General features: G+C 44.8%; 1 protein-coding gene across 2 annotated transcripts in view; it reads left to right on the plus strand.

The window, feature by feature from the left end:
• The window catches only part of LOC126644062 (vasoactive intestinal polypeptide receptor), a 98,981-nt gene that overhangs the window by 44,765 nt on the left and 29,909 nt on the right, over nt 1-24,307 (plus strand). For both annotated transcript variants that reach the window (XR_007629851.1, XM_050322955.1), the window contains exons 3-6: nt 3,188-3,295; nt 14,578-14,681; nt 18,675-18,775; nt 21,121-21,253. Coding sequence is in view for 1 of the 2 variants with exons in the window: in XM_050322955.1 (XP_050178912.1) it covers nt 3,188-3,295; nt 14,578-14,681; nt 18,675-18,775; nt 21,121-21,253 (446 nt within the window). In the remaining variant the exon portion in view is untranslated. The remainder of the gene's footprint in view (nt 1-3,187; nt 3,296-14,577; nt 14,682-18,674; nt 18,776-21,120; nt 21,254-24,307) is intronic.

Consider the following 24,307-nt stretch of genomic DNA (forward strand, 5'->3'; position numbering starts at 1 on the left):
GGTCAGACAACTTGCCATCTTTGTTACATCCACAAAGACCAAATGGTGCCACCAGGAAGGGAGGGATTTCCTTTTTCCAAGGCACATTGCAGCTGTTTCTGCCCTCAAATAATTTTCTTGGGTTATTCATCTCTCACCCTGACACGGCTAAATGTTGCCTGCCAACCCCCAGCTCCCAGCAGTTTGCCAGGGGAAGGCCTGTCAGTTTGGGAGAAAGAAAAGTGTTTTCTGGAAGGGTGTTTGATAAAGGTTGTCTGTGTCCTGGGTTGGATGGAGGAGCACAAAGTTTAACCTGATTTTGTGATGGAATGATTACAGTGTGAGTGGCAAGCGTTGGACTGCAGATGCAAAGCATCTTGCAGGTATCAGGTCTTTGATTGTTCCAGATCTTTAAGCATGAGTTATTCATGCAGGCCCTCTTCTACTCATTGGAGAGAAGAGAACACCTCTAAAGAAATTATCATATTACTGAACTTCAGATAATCAGCACAGGGAAGACACAGAACTGTTAGAACAGGTCCAGAGGAGGCCACGAAGATGCTCCAAGGGCTGGAGCCCCTCTGCTCTGGAGCCAGGCTGGGAGAGCTGGGGGGGTTCACCTGGAGAAGAGAAGGCTCCAGGGAGACCTCACTGTGGCCTTCTGGGACCTTATAAAGGGTCCTTGTAAAAAGGACCTTATAAAAGATAGGGGGACCTTATAAAAAAGATTAAAAGTGAGTTTTACTTGGGCAAATAGTGATAGGAAAATGGTGGGTGGTTTTAAATTCATAGAGGAGAGATTTGGATTAGATATTAGAAGGAAACTGTTCCCTGGGAGGGTGGGCAGGCCCTGGCACAGGTTGCCCAGAGAAGCTGTGGTTCCCCCTGGATCCCTGGAATGTCCAAGGCCAGGTTGGATAGGGCTTGGAGCAACTGGGATAGTGGAAGGTGTCCCTGCCCATGGCAGGGGATGGAATGGGATGATCTTTAAGGTCCCTTCCAACCCAACCCATTCTAGGCTGATCCCATGGTCCAGCCAGAGCTCTGCTTTCCACTGGCTTCTTTAGGTTTACACACCTGACTTTTAGATGCATAAATTTAAGGATCTGAATCCCCCCTTTAAAACCTGGAGCATTCCAGGGAGCTGCACAAATGCTTTCAGCACGTCTGGGGCAGCAATAAGGAAGAATGGTGTTGTAAGAGCCAACAGGCTCTGTAAAGATGTATTTACAGAGGAAATAATTTTTAAAAGATACACTTTATTTGTCTTGCAAGGCCAGCCTTGCATATCTTCACTTTCTGTTAATCAAAGGAACCTTTTGTTACAAAAGTGAACACCTTAAAAGCTTCCTTCATGCATCACAGGTGGTGGTGAAAAATGGCAACAGAGAAAAGAGATACAGATCACAAAAATGCTCCGAGTGCATAATTCAGGACATTTAAAAAGCCATCTGATACTATCACCTCATATTTTATTTTGCACTATAACCTGTCCTGAGGTAATGGGCTCACTAGAATATATTGTGGTTCAGGGAGGAAAAGGCTGTAGAGCATGAAATACCCCATCCTGAAATCATCTGTTTTCCAGGGGACACAATCTTTAATATCTTAATCCTTTGGGAGCTGCTGGCTGTTTGGTGGCAGATAACTACGAGGCTGTGAAACCTGGTATTAGGAACCTGAACACTGAATTCTAATAAACTCCAAAAGATACCATCATTTACTCCATTTCTCAGGCTCTGATAAACTCACCTCAGGACTTGAAAAGTTCAGTTTGCTCGGGAAAGAAGGGAGGAAAAAGCTGCAGAGTCGCTTTGAAAGAAGCTGAGGGTTCTTTTTCGGCTTCAAAGCGTTTTTGTGTGCTCTCTTTTATTGATCTGAGACAGCACATTGCTCTGCACAGGCTGATGGTGACACAAGCAGCCTTTTTATTTTATTTTATTTTATTTTTAGCTCAAGTAGTAAAGGGTACTTTAAAGCAGGAATTTCAGATGGGGGTGTAGTCACCCAGAAATGCAGTTTGACAGTGGTTCTCACAGCTGCCTGTGAGAAAGGTGTTTCCTCAGCGCTTCCTCCTCACCTCCCAGGTTCTTGTGTTGGGTTGTTGGCCTGGAACAGCAGCGTTTTATTCACATTTGGGGAGGTGCTGCAGCCTAATGGGGCATCACAAATAACTGAGAGCAGAGATGCTGGAAAAAAGGGAGGTCTGTTGACAACCCACCTGTGTAACCCAGGCAGCAACTGAAGCACCTCCCTGTTGGAAATTTAAAGGAGGGATAAGAAATGTTTTCAAAATTCTGCTAAGAACTCTGAAATAGGTAACACATCGAGGCAAAAATGTATCTGAATTCTTTTATATTATTATTATTATTTAATTCAGGTCTTCCACCTCCTTTTGGCTTCAGTATTAATGGGACATTATTCAACAGTGCAGCCTGTGTGGGGTATTATTGAATCCTTTTGAGAAATAAAAGGGTGGAATCAGAACATTACAACTCTGTAGAGAGGACATGCCATGTTTTTCTCCCAAGAAGTTTTTATTCTCTCCAGAAAATCTTCAGAAATGCCTCATTTTTCCAGAACCCCGTATTTTCTCCCTTCATTCCAAGCTTGGATGGGTCAGGATGTCTCCCACCTTGAACCCCCCTTTCCACAGAGAGCTTCTCCCGCCCATAGCACTGTCCCTCCTCAGCATCCAGCTGTGTTTTGTGCCTTCCCCCTTCTGAGGAGAAAAAACCTCCTTCTGGGGAAGGGATTTGGTTCCTGACCCGTTGATTGTCATCTGTGTCCCCTTCCCTGCCCAATCATCTCATGGCAAACTGACGGCAGAAGTTTGTGGGGAGCAGAGGAGGAAGGGGGGTCGTGCCTCACATTTCAGATCAGGTGTTTTATTGCTAAAAGGAGAGGTTAAAGGCAAGGAAGAGAGAGATTTGATTAGGCATTTCTGACTTTTTAATCTGCTCTCTGCCAACTCTGATTTGCCTGGTTCTTACACCAAATTGCTGCTCTTTCTATGCTGATTTCTGGAAAATCACAGACACCACTAGTGCTGAATTTTGGGGACTGAAAGCTGTGTGTTTAAATGAAATATTTCAGTGCCTCTCATTCCAAAAGGTGCCTGCACTGGGGTGATGGGCTCCACACACCTTCTCCATCCAGCAGACACAACTCCTGTGTGTTCTACCACCTGCTTTTCTCTCCTCCCCAGGTTGCAGGAGGCAGTGGGACAACATCACGTGCTGGCCCGAAGCGGAGGTGGGGGAAGTCGTGGTACGACCATGCCCCAAGTACTTCAGATTCCTCACCTCTTTCCTTGGTAAGCAAATCCCCAAAACCTTCTTTGAGGCTTCACAGGGGGAAGCTCCATGATATAATCAGAGGGAGAAACAAGCTCTTTCCACGAGGTGAAGGAGGTTTCTGAGCCCTGCATGATGCCCAATCCATCAGAGCATCCTCCCTGTCCTTGCAGCACCACACACTCTGGATCTCAGGGGTGTGAAAGTGGCTCCTGGTGAAATCCAATATTGTGGATGTTGTGCTCTGAAAACTGAATCAACCTGTGGAACAGTATGTTTGTTGTGCAAAATGAGCAGTTTAGCACCATCATTAATTAAGTCTCTGACACAAAACAAACAAGCTGAAGCTGCACAGAATAAAGGGTTGGTTTTTTTGTTTTTGTTTTTTTTTCTGCTGAAATGACAGGTTTGGCCACAGGCCAAGAAATTTAACCTGACAAATAACGGGCAGGGAAGATTAATGGAGAAAGTCTCTTAACTCACTGGGGTGTTTGGGAAGGTTTAGTTTAAAACTCAGGTCTCAGGGGGCTGTGCAGCAACAGGACTGGTTGTCTCCTGGTGGTTTATGGTCATTTTTTACTCCTTTTATTATGGAATCCCTGCAGGCCTCCACAGAGAACTGAGCTCTTTTGCACTGGAGATTATGCAGTGAGCTGATAAATCTCCACTTTTAGAGCTTGGGCAGTCCAAACTCACACGAAGGATATGGGTGGGAGCAAGGATACAACATCATCCCTGTTTAACAGGCCAGGGCACTGCACTCATTAACCAGCTGATTACCTGCCTTGCCCAAGGCCACACCAAAATTCTTCGGAGACCCAGAAGGGAAATTCAAAATCCCCGGAGTCCTATCCTAGTGCTGACCTCCCTGTTTCCCAAATTCCCTACTAGTTCGTCACTCTTGTGTCAACAGCCAGGGAAAACAGGCAGAAGCTGCAGGACAAGACCCCTGTGCACTGGTTCAGCCACGTGGAATAATTGCCTGCTGTCCCTGCTTTGTGCCCTCTCCCGAGCACAGCATTCCCTCCCTGGGTTTTAGGGACCCAGCAGAGTTACTTAATCAGGGCAAAAAAAGTCTCTCCAACAAGTTTTCCTGATGCATAATCCCCCCAGAGCAGAGCAATGAGGAAAAAACAGTAAATATTTGGGCCATATATATATATAGGTCAAGCATTGGAATGGGCTGCCCAGGGAAGGGGTGGATTCACTGTCCCTGGAAGTGTTCAAAAATATAGAGGTGGTGTTAAGGGACATGCTTTAGTGGTGGACCTGGCAGTGCTGAATTAGTGGTTGGACTTGATGATTTTAGAGTTCTTTTCTAACCTTAATGGTCCTATGATTCCATTTTTTATATGTACATAAATATATAAATCATTGTGGCTATGTTGAACTTAAGCTGAGGGAAGTGGGATGCCTTTAATTCTGTGGGAGGATGGACTTCTGAGAATCCATAAACTTGCCCATTCAGGTGCAGCTGTTGCTCCCTGAGTTGTCCTAGGACATCCTGGTCTCCCTGTCCCCCTGCAGGAAGGTGAAGACCTCCCATGGTTTTTGTGTCATTGGGTCTGTCAGGTGCTTAAGAGTATCTCAAAAAACTTTGGGTTAGGTTTTCCCAGGCAACTGGAGACAGAACAAGAGGAAATGACCTCAAGCTGCCCCAGGGGAGGTTCAGGTTGGACATCAGGAAGAATTTCTTCATAGAAAGGATTGTTAAGCATTGGAAGGGGCTGCCCAGGGAGGTTGTGGAGTCCCACACCCACCTTGCAGTGAGCCTGCAGCAGCTGTGGGATTTTTGTGAGCAGGGAGCTCAGCAAACGTCCTCCAGTGCATCTCAAATAGTACCAGATGCTCATGGTTAGGAACCCGAAGGGAGCCCTCAGTGCTTCTGGTGGAGGTGCCCATCTGTGAGCTCAGGACCTGGTGCTAAGATATTTAGGAAAACAATTTCCAACCTGGAGTGGCATTTGTATCAACTGATTTTGGAGTTTTCCGTAGGTAAACCTATCTCTGAGCTGGTTTTACAGTCAGAGGTGAGAAAAGGGCTCCTTAAAGGTACAGTTCAGATAGTTTTTAGACTTCGAGTTCAGGATGAGTCGGAAAACATTGATAACAACTGAGGCCCTTCCCAAAGCAGAAAGAGCAGCTTTGATTTTTCCCCGAGCCAAACGTGGGAAGCAGGGATGGTCTGACATAAAAGGAGGGGAAGATTGCCTCTTGTTTTAGGGGGTTGGTTGAAGAATGAATGCCATCAAAGTTTGTGAAGCAGTTCTGCCTTTGTAGCAGTCGGGACCCTTGAGTAGCTCTCAAGGAACTCAATCACCTGGTTTAATGTTTGTGTCGTCCTCTTTGATCCATTGGCAGGAACATGAAAGCTCCTATCAAGCTGTGAGCAGGAGAAAACCTTGTTGTCTATTTACAGCAGGAAAAAGGGGAAGCACTGGGAAGCAAAGAGTTAATGTCATTTTCCTGCCTGACAGAGAATACGCTCTTCAAATGACTAATAATCCCATCTCATGGAAAATAGAGGATAAAATATCTCCTGGCATTTCGAAACCTTAAAATGCCTGCCATAGCCCTGATGTCATTTGACATTAAATTTTTATGGCAATCACGGATTCAGGAAATTTTCATTATTTCACAACGTTCGTCACCACCGTGTGAAGGAGATGGATGAGAATATTTCTGGCACCTTCCCTTAATAAATTGCATTTCTTGCTGTCCCTTGACCAGAGAGCTCCAGCTTGCTTTTAAATACATGGAAGATGACATTTGTAATAGGGGTTTATTTCTCATGGTTTCTCCAGAAGCAAATTGTCCCTCCTGCACATGTTGATCAGTATAAATTAACACTGATGGTTTTTAAGCTTCAATTGTAAGATTAATTGGCTTAAGGAGGTTGGGGGAGGGGGGGCATAACCAGTCTCTGGAATCCCACTTGCTGAGTTGAGATCCTCCTGAGTTTTGGGCTTGCCCAACTCCTTTTGTCCTCTGGGGCTCTAAATTTATTTCCACTCTCCTTTCCCGCCCCTCGTGAACACTTTTTTTGTTCTGTATTGCTTTTGAAACGGGAACAAAAATTGAATAAAATGAGGAGAGGGATGAGCAGATAGCAGCAGATAATGAGGAGACATTCCCAGTGCTATAAAGAACTCCAAAATGAGCCAGACCCCACCATTTATTCGCTGCAATGCTCATTTGAAAGGAAACGAGCAGTTGAGGGCATTTTGTTATGGAGGTTTGTTCACTGAGAGCCCTCCACCTGCTCAGGCTGTGGAGTTGCTGTACCTCCCCCTACCCAAAAATGTGCATCTTTTTCGGTGTGAATGTTTCCTGCAATGCTGTGATTGGAGTATCAAAAGATCTAATGGGAAATTTGTCCTAAAGTTCGACAGCTCTGCTTTTGGTAGGAGGAAACAAACAGTTTACCAAAGGTGCCTAATGAGAGGGAACAGGTGATGTTTGGAAGGGAGGAATTACCTGTATTTGTTAAGGATCGAGGTTTTCACAATTAGAAAGTGCAGGAAAGGCAAAAGGAGATAAGGAAAAAGGGAGTATTGCCCCAAAAACGGGGTGCAGGATATTTCAGGGTGCTGGAAATGTGGCTTCAGTGACTGCAGGCCAAGTGATGTGAAAAACAGCAAATGAAGAAAACAAAGGCCGTGCCTGTTGTGTGATGGGCTCACACCATGCCATGGCTCCCACTGGGACATTAAATTATGACATATAAAAACATGAAATAGCAGAAATTTTACTGAAAGAATGACCTTGTGAGATCATGGCTGAGGCAGAGAAAGCAAATTTGGAAGATCTCTTGTCATGATTACCCCACAAATTTTTATTCCCCAGATCTGACCACTTCAGCATCCAGTTTAATGCAAGCTGTAGCTGTCTGCAGGTCTCAAGTGTTTCCCAAGAGCAGTGGGATGGATCAATAATAAAAATGGAACTATTGATGTGCCAGTGGGCCCAGCAGCATCTCAAGAGGAGTAAATGATAAGAAGGGCTGTTGCTTTAGCAACTTCTGCTTGAAAAAATGGGTTTGTGACCATGGAATATGATGAGGGAGAAGCAGGATATTGCTGGTCAGAGCAGACCTTCCCTTCTGCTCTAGAGGCTCTTACAGAAAAGGGTAAGGGCAACAAGAAGGGGTAAAAGCAAACACTCCTGAGCTCCCATTAAATTCAGGCTCCCATTAAAAGCCAGTAAGAGGTTTTCTTCCCCAAAGATCAAAGAGCTAAACCAGCACCTCTGACACAAACTTTCAGACGTGCCTCTGAGCCTGAAGTGTGTGTTTGAAACAGCTGAGAGGCAAAAAGAAATTAAGAGAAAAACCTCAAGAGCCAGACATAGACAAGAGCCCTCTGCATTTATTCAGTTCAGTGTTTAACTCCTACCCTGATCAAACACCTTTGCTAAAGAAAACGTTCTGGTTTTATCTTTGTTCCACCAACTCCTCCCTTCTCTCCTTCCGTGTGGTGAATAAATCACGTCATTCTTCCACCAGGCCCTTTCCTGGTCGGTATAACCCAATCTGCAGAGTCATTTTGATTCATGCCTCTTCCACATCATTCCCAGAGGTATTTATAAATCAGGGAGTCGAATAAGAAGGTTTTGCATGGGTTTGTTCCTGTTCCAGAAATTCTCTCCCCATTAATAACTGGGGTGTGCAGAGCTTTGGTGTGGAACAGCATCTCCCCATTTTCCCCAGAGAACAGTGACTGGAGGAAATAATCACTGTGGAACAGAGTTAGATCCTTTGGATAGGGATAGGAGGATCCTGGAGGCAGAGGAAGAACTCTCTGGGCTGTTTGTGTGGGCAGTGGAGAGAATAAGATCAAGGCCAGGAGGCCTCATGGGAGATGCAGTTGAGCAGGTCCATCAGGTGGGAGATTCCTGTCCAAAGGAGAACAGGGCCACTGTCATTGGAGTAATGTCTGAATTAAAGATATAGACAGGCAAACCAAAACTAGATGAATGCTCATCCATCTGTAAAAACATGGATGGAAAGGGTCTGAGTCTGAGGTAAATACAGCCAGGGATGTTGTGGAGAGAGTAGATAGGGAATGATTGTTTTATGGTGTAATGGGGTGCTGAACAAAAGTGTCCTTGAGAAGGGCAAAAATAAACACATGGAGGAGGTTTTCATACAACACATAAAGAAATTGCAGGGCTGAGAGACCTGGAAGGTACAAGAGAAAGCCACAAGTATAAAGAGATATCAAAATAATTAGAAAAAGGGAAGAAAAATTCAGAGTACAGGAATAAGAGAAGGGCAGTGGTGAGGTGTGTGTGGGACAACAGCTCATCTGCAACCTCCACTTGAGGGAGATGAGAAGATATTCCCGCTCTCACAGGGAAATGCAAGATGCAAAGACATAAAGCCATTTAGCTGCTTATCCTGCTCTGCTTCCTAGGAAGATTCAACAGTTCTTCACCCAGTTTTGGAGGGGAAAAAAAAAGAAAAAGTAACAAAAGAGAGAAGAGGTCTTCTTTTCTCTTGATCAGTGTCACTATTGTCAATTCATTGCTATTTGTCATTCCAACCAAAAAAGATGAAAGTGGTGTGGGATAAGAAGAAAGAAGAGAATTCTTCCTTTCTCAGAGAACACTTAAAACAATTAGTAAAAGCTGAATATGCAAAAACTGAATTAAAAAGAGGAGTGCTTAGACATTTCCAACATGAGTTTACAGGTGTTGGGGTTTTGTTTTGTTTGTTGGTTTTTTTAACTGTTTTTTTTAAATGCTAAAAGAAAACATGAGGAGTTCTAAGCAAAACTTGTCTCAACATTTAGAATCAGAGAATCATCATGGAATAGTTTGGGGTGCAAGGGACCTTAGACATCATCTACTTCCAACTGCTACGGGCAGGGAACCTTCCACTTGGACCAGTTTGTTGTCATGTGGGAGGAATTTCCTTCCATCTGTCCTTTACTACCCAGAGCAGAGAGTTCCTGAACCCCCTGCAAGGGACAAAAAGCTGCTTAGGATGGGTTTGAGCCACATCCCAGCGTTTGTGCAACCACACAAACTGATCACTCGAGTGGAAACATTCAGATCATTTGCTTCCAACCATCAATTCCAGTAGGCATGCCAGCAAACCGTGCAGATTGGGAAATCAGAGAGGGCTTTGTGATCTCCTGAGAAGGGTTTGCTCAAACCTGGAGCAGCTGCTGGGCCAGATGGCAAAAAGTCCTGCCCTACAGCAGATGTGGAACTGGAAAGATGCAGAGGTGTGTGGAGGAAGTGCAATCTCCGCTCCTGCCTCGTGTCCAAGATCATTCACCTCCAGGCACACTGGGAGCAGGTTTTCGAGGAATACAGGCCAAGAGCTCATCCCAAACCTCATGGTGGTCACAACTTGCTCATGAGGGGAAGGGGGGCAGGCACTGAGCTCTGCTCTGTGGGGACAGGACTCGAGGGGATGGCCTGAAGCTGTGTCAGGGCAGGTTTAGGTTGGATATGAAGAAATGGTTCTCCACCCAGAGGGTGGTTGGTTGGGCTCTGAACAGGCTCCCCAGGGCAGTGGGCACAGCCCCAAGGCTGCCAGAGCTCCAGGAGGGTTTGCACAACGCTCTCAGGCACAGGGTGGGATGGGTGGTGTGTCCAGTGCAGGGCCAGGAGCTGGACTCGATAATCCTTGTGGGTCCCTTCCATCTCAGAACATTCTGTGAATCTCATCTAGTGAGTGAGAGGGACCTGTGCTTTATTATACACACATATGTGGCAGGAGGTTGGCACTGGATGATCTTATGGGTTCCTTCTAAACTTGCCCATTTTATGATTCTTTGTATAATATCACAGAATCATGGAGTGGGTTGGGTTGGGAGGGACCTTTAAATGTCATCCAGCCCAACATCCTCGCCATGAGCAGGGACATCTTCAGCTAGACCAGGTTGCTCAGAGTCACATCCAACCTGACCTTGAATGTTTTCAGGGATGGGGCAGCCACAGCTTCTCTGGGCAACCTGTGCCAGTGTTTTACTGTGCTCACTGTGGCAAATACCAAACCATACAGCAGTTTACACCGACTCAGATGGTCCATCCTCCCTGGGTAGTGTTTAGGGTGCTGCAGATTGGCTGGTGTTGAACCTGAGAGAGACCCTGCCCTTCTCTCTGGGGCTCAGCCTGAAGCCACAAAAATGTTTGCAGTGTTGTGGTCAGTAAATCTGCAAAGAGCTGAGCTCATGGCTCGGGATGGACCCAGAAATGTGGGGAGTTAATTAAACAGTTGTGGCCTGTGATGCTTCTCCTGAGCCTTTAAGGCCCTGCTGCAGTAAAACCTCCTGAAAACCTGTTATTCAGCCCTGTGGCTTCACCTCTTGCCTTTCAATAGTGTTTTATGTTTTGACTGTCATTAACACCCATATAAATGAGCCAAAGGTCATCGTGCCTCTTATTTACACTTGAATTCCCTTCTGTAAGCAGTGGCTTTTATGCCACAGCATATTTTTGGAATCTTCTTAGTTTCCCATCCTGGTTCTGCTCACTGTAGTCTCTTCAGCTTGTATAAGGATTACTAACTACCTTTTTTTCCCCTTTCCTTTCTGCGCTGTTACTTTGCTCCCTTTGTTCATCCATCCCCTCCCATCTGGCAGGGAGCCTTGTGGAAAGGTCATCACCTTGCTCCCTCTCCAAAGTCATCTTTAAACTCCTTTGGCCTCATACCTGCAAAGAGCAATGGCAGTGGTGAAGGAGCTGAGGTCCCTCAAATTGTCTCCCTGTGGTGCTGAGGACTCACACAATCAAGTTGTGGCACTTTGTGCCTCTGCTGAGCTTGGGTATCTCCCACCATCCATGAAGGGGTGATTGCACTTAATTTACACTACAATTAAACCAATTTAGCCCAGTTGACTTCCCTCCTCTTTGCATTTTCTGGCCATGGCTAAACTAAAATACAGGAGGCTCCATCTCCATTTCCACAAGGAAACACTTTTTTGCTGTGAGGGTGACCAAGCCCAGGAACAGGTTACAGTCTCCATCCTTGAAGAACTCCAAGAATATCCAAAAGACATCTGGTCATGCTTCCATTCAGCCAGTTTTAGGTGACCCTGCTTGAACAAGGGGTTTGGACCAGGTGTTCTCCAAAGGACTCTTCCAAACTCGACCATTCTGTGACTGTGGGAAAGGAGGAAACTGAGTTCTTGTGAGACATTGCAAGGTTATTGTTACCACAAATGAGAGTTTAGCTGTGACTTCTTCAAGTGAAACTTTTTGTTATTTATCTTTTAAATGGAAAACCTCATCCTATTGCTTTTAGGAGCAGATGCACCAGTCTGACAGTGGTAACATTTCTGATCAAAGTGAAACACAAACCCCACAAAAAGCAGATTGTTTCATGGATGATAACTAATACCACTGGACTGAGGGGACTCTGTTCAACGCAGGGACTTGAACCTTCTTTTCCCACAACCTAGAGAAGAGCCTGGAGCACAAACCTAGTGGTAGTAGGAGGTTTTCCATCCTCAGTGAATCTTCTCCATTCTACATCACTAATTACATTAATTGAGTTATAAACCCCGGTCTCCTCTCTTATTAATTCTTCAGGAATACAGTTTGGAAAGTTTTGGCTCTAGTCTGAGAGGAAATGAGAATTTTTGGGAAATCTAGGGAACTTCCAAAGGCTGGAGATACCATTTTCAAGTCTGGAAGCACTGTCTGTTCTGATGCTGCCACTTGGGTTTTCAGTGCCCTTCGTTGGTGCATCATTCTAGGGAAAACTTGTGCTACAAAAATAGCGAGAAACAGTCCTGTAAAATGGCACATCCAGCTCCTGGTGCTTTGAAAAATTTACCTTTCCATTGACAAATGATCAGGCTTTATTACCAAAGTCTGGTGGGTAAACCAAGAGCAAGGGAGGCCACCAGAACTGGCTGGATTTTCACTGGTGGGCTCTGTGGAAGAGCTTTAAATTGACCTTGAAACATCAAAAATCTCAGTTTAATACCTGTCTGAAGTTCACTGCCTGCAAACCTCAGAGTAAGAATGAACCTTCTGAGGCACTTTTCCAAATTTTCTGTGGTTTTTTTTTTTGTTTGTTTGGTTGGTTTGGTTTCAATATAGAAACTAATCTGGTAAACAGTAGTAATTAGAAATGCTGTTTGGTCTGAGGGGAAACATCAGTCATCATTTGAGCCAAAACTGTGGTGAGGTAAAATCTTTATTTTCTAACCTTGTCCTTTTTACACCTCTCAGACATCAGTGACCAAGGATTTCTTGTGTCACACCGTGTGGTGAAATTGCACATCTAAAAGTGGCCTGAGCAGCAAAGGGTGGCAGAAAAACTTCTGTGGGAAGTGAGTTTCTCTAAAATCAATACTATTATTATTATTATTATTATTATTTTTTAATCCCAGTGATGTTGTGTCATTGTGCTTCCCTCTACCTGAGTTCCCACATCTGCTAAAGTATTAAGACAATTTGAGAGAGGCAAGAATTCTAAAACAATCAAAGAATTTGTGAGGAAGTGCAATTAAAAAGAAGAAATATGAGAAAATAAGGCTGAAGGAAGCACCCCTTAGTTCACTGAGGGTAAGCAACAAAGAACCAAAACCACAGTGAAATCTAAAATCATCCCTAGACAGAAAGGAGGAGTTCTGAGCAGGAAACAGGAAGCAATGAACTTCAGATAATGGGATCCATTGTAATGAAGAAGAAATAACAGAAATTGCATAACACCTCAAAAAAAAAAAAAAAAAAAAAAAAAAAAAAAGAAAAAAGGTACTGAACAATCATGGCCTTGATTTTGTTTGCCCAAGATCTCTTGTGATCCCAATGTGAAGCCTGGCCAAAGGAGCTGCAGGCAGTGACAGTGCAGGAAAAGCCTGAGGAGCAGCTCCAAGGTGTGCTGGACTTGCTGCTCCTGGACCAGCTGGGAGAATGAACCTTCAAGAGCTTTCATGGAGTTCAGATCTCCTGCAGAGGCAAATTCCAGGGACAGGTTTAGTGTCAAAATCTGCCTGTCACAAGGGTTCAAGAGGTGATTGAAGCCAGGGGTGAGGCTGCTGCTGATTTCAGAGCAAAGCAAGTTCCATGGCTGGGAGGACGTTCAGATGACTCAATTGTCAGAAATTTCTGGAGGTGAAACTCAGATATTTTCCTGACTCACAGCTGCAGAATTGATTTGCTGCTGTTTGCAGAGGTTTTCTCACTCTTGTGTGCAAAGAACCCCATTGTTGGAAGTGTTTGCAGAGCTCCGGAGTTTCACCGATGCCGTTTCTCATCTGAGAAGCGAGTTTTGGCTGCTGTTTGTTCCCTCTGGTTTATTGTACCAGCTTCCCAGCCAGGGGGAGACAGTTTTGTGTGATGAATGGCACCAAAGGAACGCCACAATGGTGGGATTGGTGTGAGGTGGGCAGGGTAGGAACTGCTGGTCAGAGATGATGCTGGGGGATTTGCAGTTTACTGCTGAGTGTGTTTTTGCTTTGTTATTTCTGTATGGCCAGGGTGCATCTCGGCCTTTTAGGCTACAAACCTCTCAGGGTAAAGCTTATCCTGATTGCTGGTCCCTCCTCCTTTCGCTGGATTGAGCCAATTTGGGTTTGAGGAGCAGAGATGCTTTCCCAAGTGAGAAGTGCTGATCCCGGATGGATCAGGAAGCCCAGTTTTGGCTGAAGGAGTGAGATGTCCTTGTGTTAATTAAGGCTCTTTTTAGCTGGTTGGAGGCACTCAGCCTGCTGAAGAGCCCAGGAAATCTCCCTGTCCTTGAGCACACATGTTAAAACAGGCAACTCAGGTTTTCAGGGTGTGTTTTTTCCCCCCTCACAGCCAAATTTTGAAGTGTGTGGTTCTCAGACAAAGAGTGGAGTGGAATTCCCGGGAATGCCATTTGACCAGGCAAGGTTTGGGTTTGAAGGACTGCATTTAGTTCCCAGGCCTCCAGTCTTACCTGCACCATGTGAAATGAGCACTTTATCTTATCCTTCTCTCAGCTTCTCACAGGCACAAATAATGCACTGATCTGTTTGGATAAAATGTTTCCACAAAAGAAGGAAGGAACAAGAAGGAACAAGGCAATGTGACAGTAACCCTCTCAAACAACACTGGTGCAGTGCCAGCACCCAAAGGTCTGGGTACAACTGGCATTATGTACCATTAGAAGTATTAAAATGCACTTTGTTTCTCAGGTCTGCACTTTACAACCCAATGGGTCCCTCCAGTTTGTACGTTCTGTGTAATATGAAAACTTCATAACAGAGGAAAAAAGCAGGAGAATTTTACTCCAGGTGTTACAAGGATTGTGCTCTGGCATTTGTATGACAGGTGAAAGTTTGTTTTTAAGCTGTGGTTTTCTCTTTCCTCCCAGGGAACGTGACCAGGAATTGCACAAGCCAGGGCTGGTCGGATGTGTACCCTGCTCCCTACACCGTAGCTTGTGGATACGATTCCAACAGCACTCCAGGGGAAGAGGTTTGTAAGCCTGGATGGGTAGACATCAACATTTAACAGGGATCAGTATCAGATGGTCTTCCCATGCCCAGTTTTTTTCCATTTCCACAAGAGAGCCCTCTGGAGGATCCCTGGAAGCAGAGTTCAAATGCTTGGCCAAAGGAATGATCTTCCCTTTGATTTTATGGAATCGTGGAATGGTTTGAGTTGGAGGGGACCTTAAAGACCATCTCATTCCAACCCCCTGCCATGGGCAGGGCCACCTTCCACTAGACCAGGTTGCTCCAAGCCCCGTCCAACCCAGCCTTGGACACTTCCAGGGATGGGACACCCACAATTTCCAGGGCAGTGACATCAGCTGTGAAGATCAGACCAATGCCTGTGTGATGCCCACAAATACCTCCAGGTGCTTCATTTTCCATGGTCAGCTTTGAAACCAGGCCCCCACATTTATGTTTTTCCTTAAGTAGATACGGTGATTCCAGTCTTTCTAGGGCAACACTGGGATCAAAAGGGATAAAAAGGATATAACTCACTTGCCATCAGTGCTGCCCTGCTGATCTCAATCCGCTGAATATCTAGAGCCACTGTAAGGAGCACACATTCCTGTGCAATGTTCCTGAATTTTGGAAGGAAATCCTCAAGCTCTCTGGGATGTTGTCTGTATATAAATTAGCAATTGCTGACCGAGGTATAAATAGATTTATTGGGGATTGTCATTATGCAGGGAGGAGTTTGTTATTGGTTTGTTGCATCCTGGGACATGAAGGGTAAAGTCTGAAGAGGGTGACAAATGTCAGAAGCAAGATCCGCCTCACCTAACTCAAAGTTCAGCATCTAATCTAAACTGAACTAGTCCCCAGTAACTGCCACATAATCAACAAGAGAAAGCTTATGCTAAAAAAAGAATTTTATTTCACAGCAATCATACAGTGTTTATATTTTTATATAATACATTTGTATATTTATATAATATGTTTATATTAAACCCCTTCCCATGGTTGTTGTTTGTTTTTTTTTCTTTCTGTTTTATGACATGTCAGTATTTGTGAATGTTGGACACAGGAATCTCAATAATGAATTAATGAATATATATTTCCAGTGCTTAGAGGGGGCTTACAAGAAGACTGGAGAGGGATTTTTCACAAGGGCATGGAATGATAGGACAAGGGGGAATGGCCTTAAGCTGAAGGAAGGCAGGTTTGGGTCAGATATTAGGAAGAAATTCTTGCCTGTGAGGATGGAACAGCACTGGAACAGAGAGGTTGTGAACTGCCCATCCCTGGAAATGTCCAAGGCCAGGTTGGATGGGGCTCTGAGCAACCTGGTCAGAGAGGTCAACCATGGTGAGAGGTCTCAGTGTGTGGTCCCACATTCCCAAGCCACTCAGAGAGTTAAGAGAGGATCTGAACAGAACTGAGGCGGCTTCAGGAGCGGAGGAATACAGAAAATAGCAAAGGGGAAGTTGCACAAAGAACTTCAGGGCTCTTCTGAGGAAAGTCTTAGTCTGCCTTCAAGGTCAGCCACCGCTTCACGTCCTCAAGTGTCCCATCCCTCAGACCGAGCTGAGGGGCACCAGCTCAGCGCTGCAAAAGCCATTGTTACAGGTCTGCTCTGGGAATGGTTCATGTTCCAGGGATTTGGGAATTCCTGGGACGTGCTTTGGCGGCCCGGTGCACTGCAGCAGTGCCAGAGTGTCGCGTTACCAGGAGAACACGGGTTGTGCTCTTTTAATTCTTTCTTAATTATTTTCTCCCGATTTCTGCGCTTTTGTCACGCTGTTTGAGTCTAATTTGTGTGAAAGGAGGCTGAGGGGGGTGAACATGCAGTGCTAGCCTGGGAGGAAGAACAGGTTTTTTGTTGGTGGTGAATTGGCTGTCAGTTTGGGGAGGAAGAAATAAAGGGAATAGAAAAAAAAGAACAGCAGCTTGTGTGGGACACGAGGTCCAGGACAGACTGATAACCTTCCATGTGTAGAACACTTCATGACCTCTTGGGCTCAAGTTTGGGCCAACATGTTTGGCAACTGAAAGACTTTTTATATCAGTGTTTCTCTTATTTTTCCCTTACAAATGGAAATGTTTCCCGTTATAAATCATGATACCAAGGGACAAATGTTGAGGTTACTGAACAGAAACCAGGGAAGATGATTCTCAATTAGTCTCAATTTAGCATCTACCTGAAATAATTGTTATTATCACATTCCTGTGAAATTAAGCAGAGGGTTTTAGAAGTCAGAGAGACAATGATGAAATTGCCTGATTTAATTCTGTACGTCAGCCTAGGTCTTCAACTGGAACCCAGGCATCCTACCATGCATTGCCTTCATTTACCTAAATCCCTCCAGTTCCAGTGATGATCTTGGGTCAAATTCTCTGCTTTGATATCTGTAAAGTAGGAACTGATTGTCATTAGCGAGTGCAAATGAAGAGTGAGAAGTCATTATATGCTGTTTCCAGAACAGAGATGACCCCACGTGCTCCATTAAAGCTGAGCTCAGAACCATCCCTCTCTACACAAGAATGTCATGAAATATTGGGAATTGCTTGTTGAATAACACCAAGGACTTTCCTCCTGCTGGGAATAACTCTGAGAATCAAAAGGCTGGATCTGTATTCACACTGGAGATTTTCCATCCACCACCTCACTGCTGACATCTCCTGTGATATCCCTTAATTTCCTTTCCCCCATTTCTCTGCTCTCCTAAATACAGTGTGGGACAATCTCTTCCTCAAACACAGTCCCCTACCACAAGCTCCCTCCTTCTGCTGGCCAGGTCTTTCCTGGAACGTTTCTGCTCTGGTGCCATCAAGAAGGGAACTAAATAATGAGAGCAAGATGAAACCAAGAGGAAAAGTTTTACTGGAAAAGCCTCAGCTGCCTTTGAGATCCCAAACTCCAATAAGGCTGGAAAGAAGACTTTATTTAGGTAGCTTGGAGTGTCTTGTTTAAACCCCCCCCCCCTCCAAGCTGGCTTGTGCAAATGCTAAAGGGATTGCTACTCATCTCAGCCCCACTGGTTCTGTAAAGTACCAAGTACTTGTCAAGGCCTGTGAAAATAACATCTAAAAATGTCAACTCTCAGTGTTATTGAAGAGCATTTCTCCAAACAGGGTTGGGGTTAGATTTTCTGTCTAAACCGATCTTTGTGGTTTTGGTTGTTTGGGTTTTTTATTGAAAAGGAGGACAAGGAAGGCAGAGAAGTGTCAGTCAAGGGGTGGAAAAAATGAGATTTTCCACAAACCGAGATAGATTCTCATGCAAACTTAGATTTGTCATTGATAAAATAAATGACTAAATACTTTTGTCCTTTTTTGAGGTGAAAATCAGAGCATATTGATTTAGAGTGTTGCTGGAATGCCTTGGAGAGCTGGAGTTTTGCTGCTTTACTTCCCCGTTTTGTTTAGAACAGGATTCCCTGTTGGATTCGTGTCCCATGCTCAGGAATTCCCTCTGTGTCCTGTCAAAGAGCAAAGCCATGAACCAATTTCCAACTCATTGTATATTTCTGAATTAACTTAGGTGTGACTTCAGTGAGAATGCTTTAAGTTACTTGCCTAAGCACAGCGTGCAACTTCCACAAAAACAAACCAATTTCCCGAGCATTTTGCCCTCAAACTTCCTTAACAAGCTTGGAGCTGCTCGTCCTCCCTACGTGATGTGTCAGTGTGCTCTTTAGCTGAACATTAGTCACTCTTGTTCCACAAGGTTCTAACCATGTAGCTGTCTCTGCAAGTGTCAAATCAGGCTCCTTCCAGCAGGAACATTTCCCTGGTGGAGCTCTAACCTGGTTTTTGGAGTGATCCAAGCTCTGCTGCTACAGGACGTGTTCTTATTCACACCGGTGGTATTTGAGTCGTGTGCTCTGCTGGATGTGAAGGGGTTGGAGTTGTTTCAAGAGGACGGAGAAGGATGAGTTCCCTGTCTCACCAGTCAGTGGTGCTGTATTTAGGAATGGATTTTGGCAGCTCTTTAAAGGACCTGTTTTGCCTCTTTCCTTTCCCCCCCCACCAGCAAACGGCGTTCTACGGCACGGTCAAGACCGGCTACACCATCGGACACACCTTGTCCCTCATTGCCCTCACAGCTGCTATGATCATCCTGTGTCTCTTCAGGTAAGACCACGAGCAAAAAAAAGGCACTCAGAAGGACATAGGGGCTGTTAAAGTTATAGACTTTATAGGCTATGGGTGGTACAGATAAATGCCCAAAAGTTCTGGGTTGGATTAGCGGAGGGAAGTTCTCCCGTCTTTTGGCACCACTGTTTTTCAGTGTGTGATTTGTGGCCTTTGTGTGAGATTTATAACCCCAATCCCATTTTTATTTAGGTGGATTTATCTCACTAAAGGTAGATTGTTACATGATGGATCCCTGTATTAGAGGCCATTATCCCATAAACCTGTTATAGTCCACAGAGTCCTAGTCAGATATATGGATACTACGGAATTTCTACTCAAAGTAGGAATTCAGAAGTGGTACTGATTAATCACACTCCAAAACTACCCAGAATCACAAAATCCCAGAATGGTTTTGGTTGGAAAGGACCTTAAAGATCATCTTGTTCCAACCCCCTGCCATGGGCAGGGCACCTTCCACTAGCCCAGGTTGCTCCAAGCCCCGTCCAACCTGGCCTTGGACACGTCCAGGGATGGGGCAGCCACAGTTTTTTCTGAGCATCCTCTTCCCTCTCAAAGTGTATTTCAGAAACCCTTCCTGCTGTAGCTTTATGGCAAGACAGAAACACCCAGAGCCACTTTGAGTCACGCTGGTGGCTCTGAGATGTGCACAAGGGCAGCAGATACGGTGCAGGACCTTCAGGAGACCCCTGCCCTTATGGATTGATGGGCAGATACTCTGCAGCTGATCAAGTGGCATTAGAAGCCTAGATTATGGCAAATTAATTAATCCTCAGTCTCTTGTTTATAAATGAATCAGGCATCTAAATTTGGGTGCCTCCAATGAAGAGGTCTAAGTTACCTCCTATTATAAAGCTGTTTTGGTGAAGGGAGAACAACAAAGATCAGACCTCTGCGAATGGAAGAACCTCTGGGATGTGGTTCCACCTCCTCCTGTAGGAAAGAGCTTATATTCTGGAGTATAACTCTCACACTTAGACCAAGACTGGCCTCACCTTTCCAGAACTTTGCTCTTTGCACGTGTGCTATCTCCACTCCCTTCCCAGGGAGGAGGGAATCAGAAACACACGCAGATTATCTCAGCAGGGTACAAGGGGCCAGGTTGATGAAACCCTGGAGGTTCACGCTGTTCCTGTGTGGGAAGCGGAGTCATTTGACTTCCCTTCACCTGCAAGTACAGAGGACTCAGTCACATTATCTTGCCATCACCCCAGATTAGGAGCACACCAAGGTGCAGTGACTCATTAGGGGCTGGTCAGTCAATTGTGCTGCTGAGCGAGGTCTGTGGTGGTTCTGGTGTCTGTCCAAAGTGCCCATCTGCAGAGTATTGGGCTCTTCACGTAGCTGGTGTAAAGTCCCACTTGGAAAAAAACCCCAAAACACCTACTTGATCAAAATTCATCTTCAAAATATTAGCGGAAAAAAATAAATGTGTGTTTAACCACGTGCTGGCTTTTCTCTGAAGAGTATTCCCCCCTCTCACAGCAATAAGATTAATATATAAATAAAAGAAAAGCAGTGTAACTATTGTGCAGGATACAAGTGTACATTTATTGCCCGTTTCATCATTTGTATTCTAAGATAATATTTGATTGTATATAATTTCTTTTTTAACTGCTTTCCACTTTTTTCAGATATGCCCTTGATGAATAACTTTTACTTCACATTCTTGAGATACTGTGAGCTTAACGGAAGAAATACAATTCTCAGACACAGATGATTATTTTAACGTGATTTTAAATATTTTTTTCCTGATTTATCAAATTGACCACCAGAATTTTCACCCAATCTATGCTTTAAACCAGATGAATTCTAGCAGTGTTCTCAGTATCATTAACAACCAGTAATTTATAAGTAATAATACAGTTCATATTGCTCCAGAAAGCCTGCAATGCGTGTTAATTTTGGCAACAGATGCTAAGAATTTATTTCCCTTCTTGAACAAACATTTCACTCTGGGAAGAATTATTGCAGTACAAACACTGTGCAGAAAACAACCCCTTATTGTGAGCACAGGCTGCTCGGTGGAAAGCATTTCTTTTTCCAGCGGAGAGCGGTGGGATGGACCTGCTTTGTGTCATTCAGTATTTTGTCCTGCTTTTCTGAGAAATGGGAAAAGCAGCAGGTCTGTGGATCACCATGTTCTGTGGATTTAAAAAGGGCTTTAAGTGGATTTGTGGTGATGAGCATCAGAACAGAGCCTGTCTCGGGGTGTCTGATGTTTAATTGTAACTCCACGCCGTGGCAGAAAGCGACATGCAAATAGGTAAATAACCCTTTTGAGAAGCCTGGCTCTTCAGAAATGTTTCATCTCTTCCCAACAGAAAACTGCACTGCACTCGAAATTATATTCACATGCATCTCTTCATGTCCTTCATAATGAGAGCCATTGCAGTCTTCATCAAAGATGTCATCCTGTTTGAAAGTGGAGAGTCCGAGCACTGCTTTGTGAGCTCAGTAAGTAGCCTTGCACTTCGAAGTTTCCACCTCATTGTGTTGCCCCCTCTTCAACAATGCACCAGAAATCACCTTGCAGATACACGAGAGGCAGGACTTTGGGAAGGTTTCGGGGTTGTTTTTTTTTCCTCGTTTGAAGGGAGAAATATGATTGCTGCAGCTCAGTTTATATGGGAAGGGAATAAATTGATTAGCAGGGTCAAAAATTGATCGGCATCTTGACCCCTTGTGAGGTTGGACTCGCTGATCTTAGAGGTGTTTTCCAACCTGAAGGATTCTGTGAGGTCAGACCCACTACTGAGGCTCTGCTGGATTTGGGGTTCTTGTCAGCCTTGTGTCCATCTCCCAGCCAGCTGCTAATTTTTTGGGTATCCTGGTCCAAGGAGACTTGCAGTGCTGTGTGTAGGGATTCAGTAACACCTTTCCCTCCAGAGTCAGATCCAGACTCACATAACTAACTATCCATGGGGAAGTGCCTGCAGATGAGTGTGTAAAGTGCAACCATAGTCAGTGAGGCTCTGATTAATACATTCACTGGAGCCTGGAAGGCTGTTTGCCTCGTTTGGAATACTGCACCTGGATTTGGATGGCTCCCTGGGCTCCAGGGACCACACCTCTGCAGGAGTTTGGGCAGGAAATCTCTGTGTAGACATCACCATCTATTTTTCACCTGGACCTGTCTCCCACGCTCTCCGTCTGCAACTGTGAGATTTCCCTCCTGGGATGATAAATGAGGGCAGTAAAGGAGTTGGGATTTATTTTTTTTTCCCACTTTCAGACCTGGTGTTATCAGCTGGAGCAAACATTGAGGAGGGAGAAGGGCTGTTTATCTAAAGGCCATATTGACGTCAGGGGACACCAGCCATGAATAAATTCAAGCAGGAAATTAAAATCTCCAAACTGAAGAGATGTGATCACAAGTCATTAAAAGAAAAAAAAAAAAAAGGAAACCTCCATAGCAAATTCATAACACTGCATGAGGTGCTGGCTGGCAATAGCAGGTGACTGGGCACAGCAATCCAGTAAATCCCTTCTGGACCTGTTTTCTTGTGTCACACAGCACCAAAAAAAGAGATTCTCTTTCTCTTCCATTTACCCAGTTTATTCTTTGCCTCCTGGCTTTTCTGTGCCCTAACCCTGAGTCCTGTCCCTGCTGTTCCAATGACCTTTCTGCTCCAGCATCTCTCAGTTGCAGCCTCCTTTCAGCTTTTCCCAAGAACTGTCTGCAGCAGGAAGTGTTCCCTTTGGAATGTCCCTCTGTGCTTTTCCCTCCCCGGGGTTCACTGGGATCTGTGTTCTTCCAACTGGGAGAGCCCTTGAACGGTTAGGATGACATGGAAACTGGAATGAGCAATTCCACAGGTGACTAACTGGCAGAGGAGCCAAGAACCCATCAAACCATGGAGTTTGAACTCACTCCTCACCCCTGAGGGAGGTTGCACTGGGACGTGAGCACAGAGAGCTGTGTGAGAAGTGTTTCCACCCAGAAACAGAAATACAGGAGTTTTCCTGCAGAATCCACAGCTCCTGGAAGCCCCTGTGCTTTCAGGTAGACCCCATGAGGTGTGTTTATCCCCATCAGAGAACTTTCATGTCAAACACCAGCTCAGGGTGAATGGCTGAATGATACACAAGGGTTATAAAATTATGTGGAACAAATCTGTCTCTGCTGCACAACCCCGTGCAAAAATCTGCCCAACCTGTCTTGAACCCACATTATGGACCAACTTTTTAAGTCACAGTGAAAAAAAACACCTACGTAAAACACAGTCAAAATGCCTTTCCTAACATTCATCTCTTTGGAGAAATAGTTCCAAAATCCACTGTGTTCCTGTGGGTTTGGGTGGCTTGGCTTGAGTTAAGTTTGTGCTTCGAAATTGCAGGATAAAGTTTGACTTGGGGACTAATCCATGAACCCAGGGCCTCAGACACAGTTTCCTGGAGGTTTTGTGTGTAATGGCTGGATGTGGCCTTGAGCTCATTCAGTCTGAGGAGAGATTGGAACAAACAGTTCAATTTTGTGAGTGCTGCCACCGCTGTGCTGGTTTAAAACAGGGCAAACCCAGAGCAATAAAAGTGTTCTATTAGAAGAGAAAGTGCCACTCTGAGTTCCTGTGAGGAATAAAAAGATAAAGACACACCCCCCCCCTCCCAGAACAGATTTAGGGCTGTAAAATCCAAAGGAACAGAAGACTCTGATGAAGGGAACAAATTCCTGAATTTGGTATTACCTGTAGCAGTAAGAAGATTTCAAATTGTGGTTTATGCACCAGCCATACCAAAATATGTTAAGCTCTCCAACAAATGTGTCAATGTTTAAATCAGCTGGGAACTGCAATACACGGAGGTGTATATGTAATTGAAAAAAACCCAACTTTTTATTAGGTTTTACTGTATTTTTACTTCATTTTGCCTCGTGTGGGAAACCTCAGTTATGGTGGTAACTCATTTTAATCTCCAACAGCTTTGGATTACTACTGAGCTCAACATAAGCATCCTGGAAAATTAAGTTTGTTGGGCATTTCCGTGGAGGTTGAGAATGTGTCTGTAAGCATTTCAGGGTCAGTGTGGCCAAAATGTATGTGATGAGCATCACTGAGTCCTCACATGAGCCAGCACATGCACCACTCACTGGGTGATGTTTACAGAGTGATGTTTGGCACTCGGAGCCTCCATGAATTCCTTGACCCTGCTTTCTTGATAAATCCTCTCCCTGGGGAAAAAAAATCAGCCTGTTTTCATTGAGCAGAAACCCTGAGCTGGTAAACAGGGCTTGTTTTCATGCCTAAATGTGGCAGGTTTAAATGGTCACTGAACCCAGGACCTGCTCGAGGTCCTTGTCCCACATCGGTGGCTTTACAAATGTCCCTCACTCTTTCTCCTCTTCCCAAGTGTCCATATCTATCAGACCCTTTTCTAGGCACAGTGTGGATCACTTGGCTCATGTAGAAGTATTTAGACCAAAAGTCCACCATGGTGGGATTTCCCAGTGGGAAACAAAGCACTTGCAGGGGCCTTGAATTTGGTCAAGGGGTGGAACCAGCAGAGGAGTCT

The sequence above is a fragment of the Myiozetetes cayanensis genome, unplaced genomic scaffold (assembly GCF_022539395.1).
Source record: "Myiozetetes cayanensis isolate MyiCay16 unplaced genomic scaffold, myiCay2020 scf1, whole genome shotgun sequence".
In the NCBI taxonomy this organism is placed as follows: domain Eukaryota; kingdom Metazoa; phylum Chordata; class Aves; order Passeriformes; family Tyrannidae; genus Myiozetetes; species Myiozetetes cayanensis.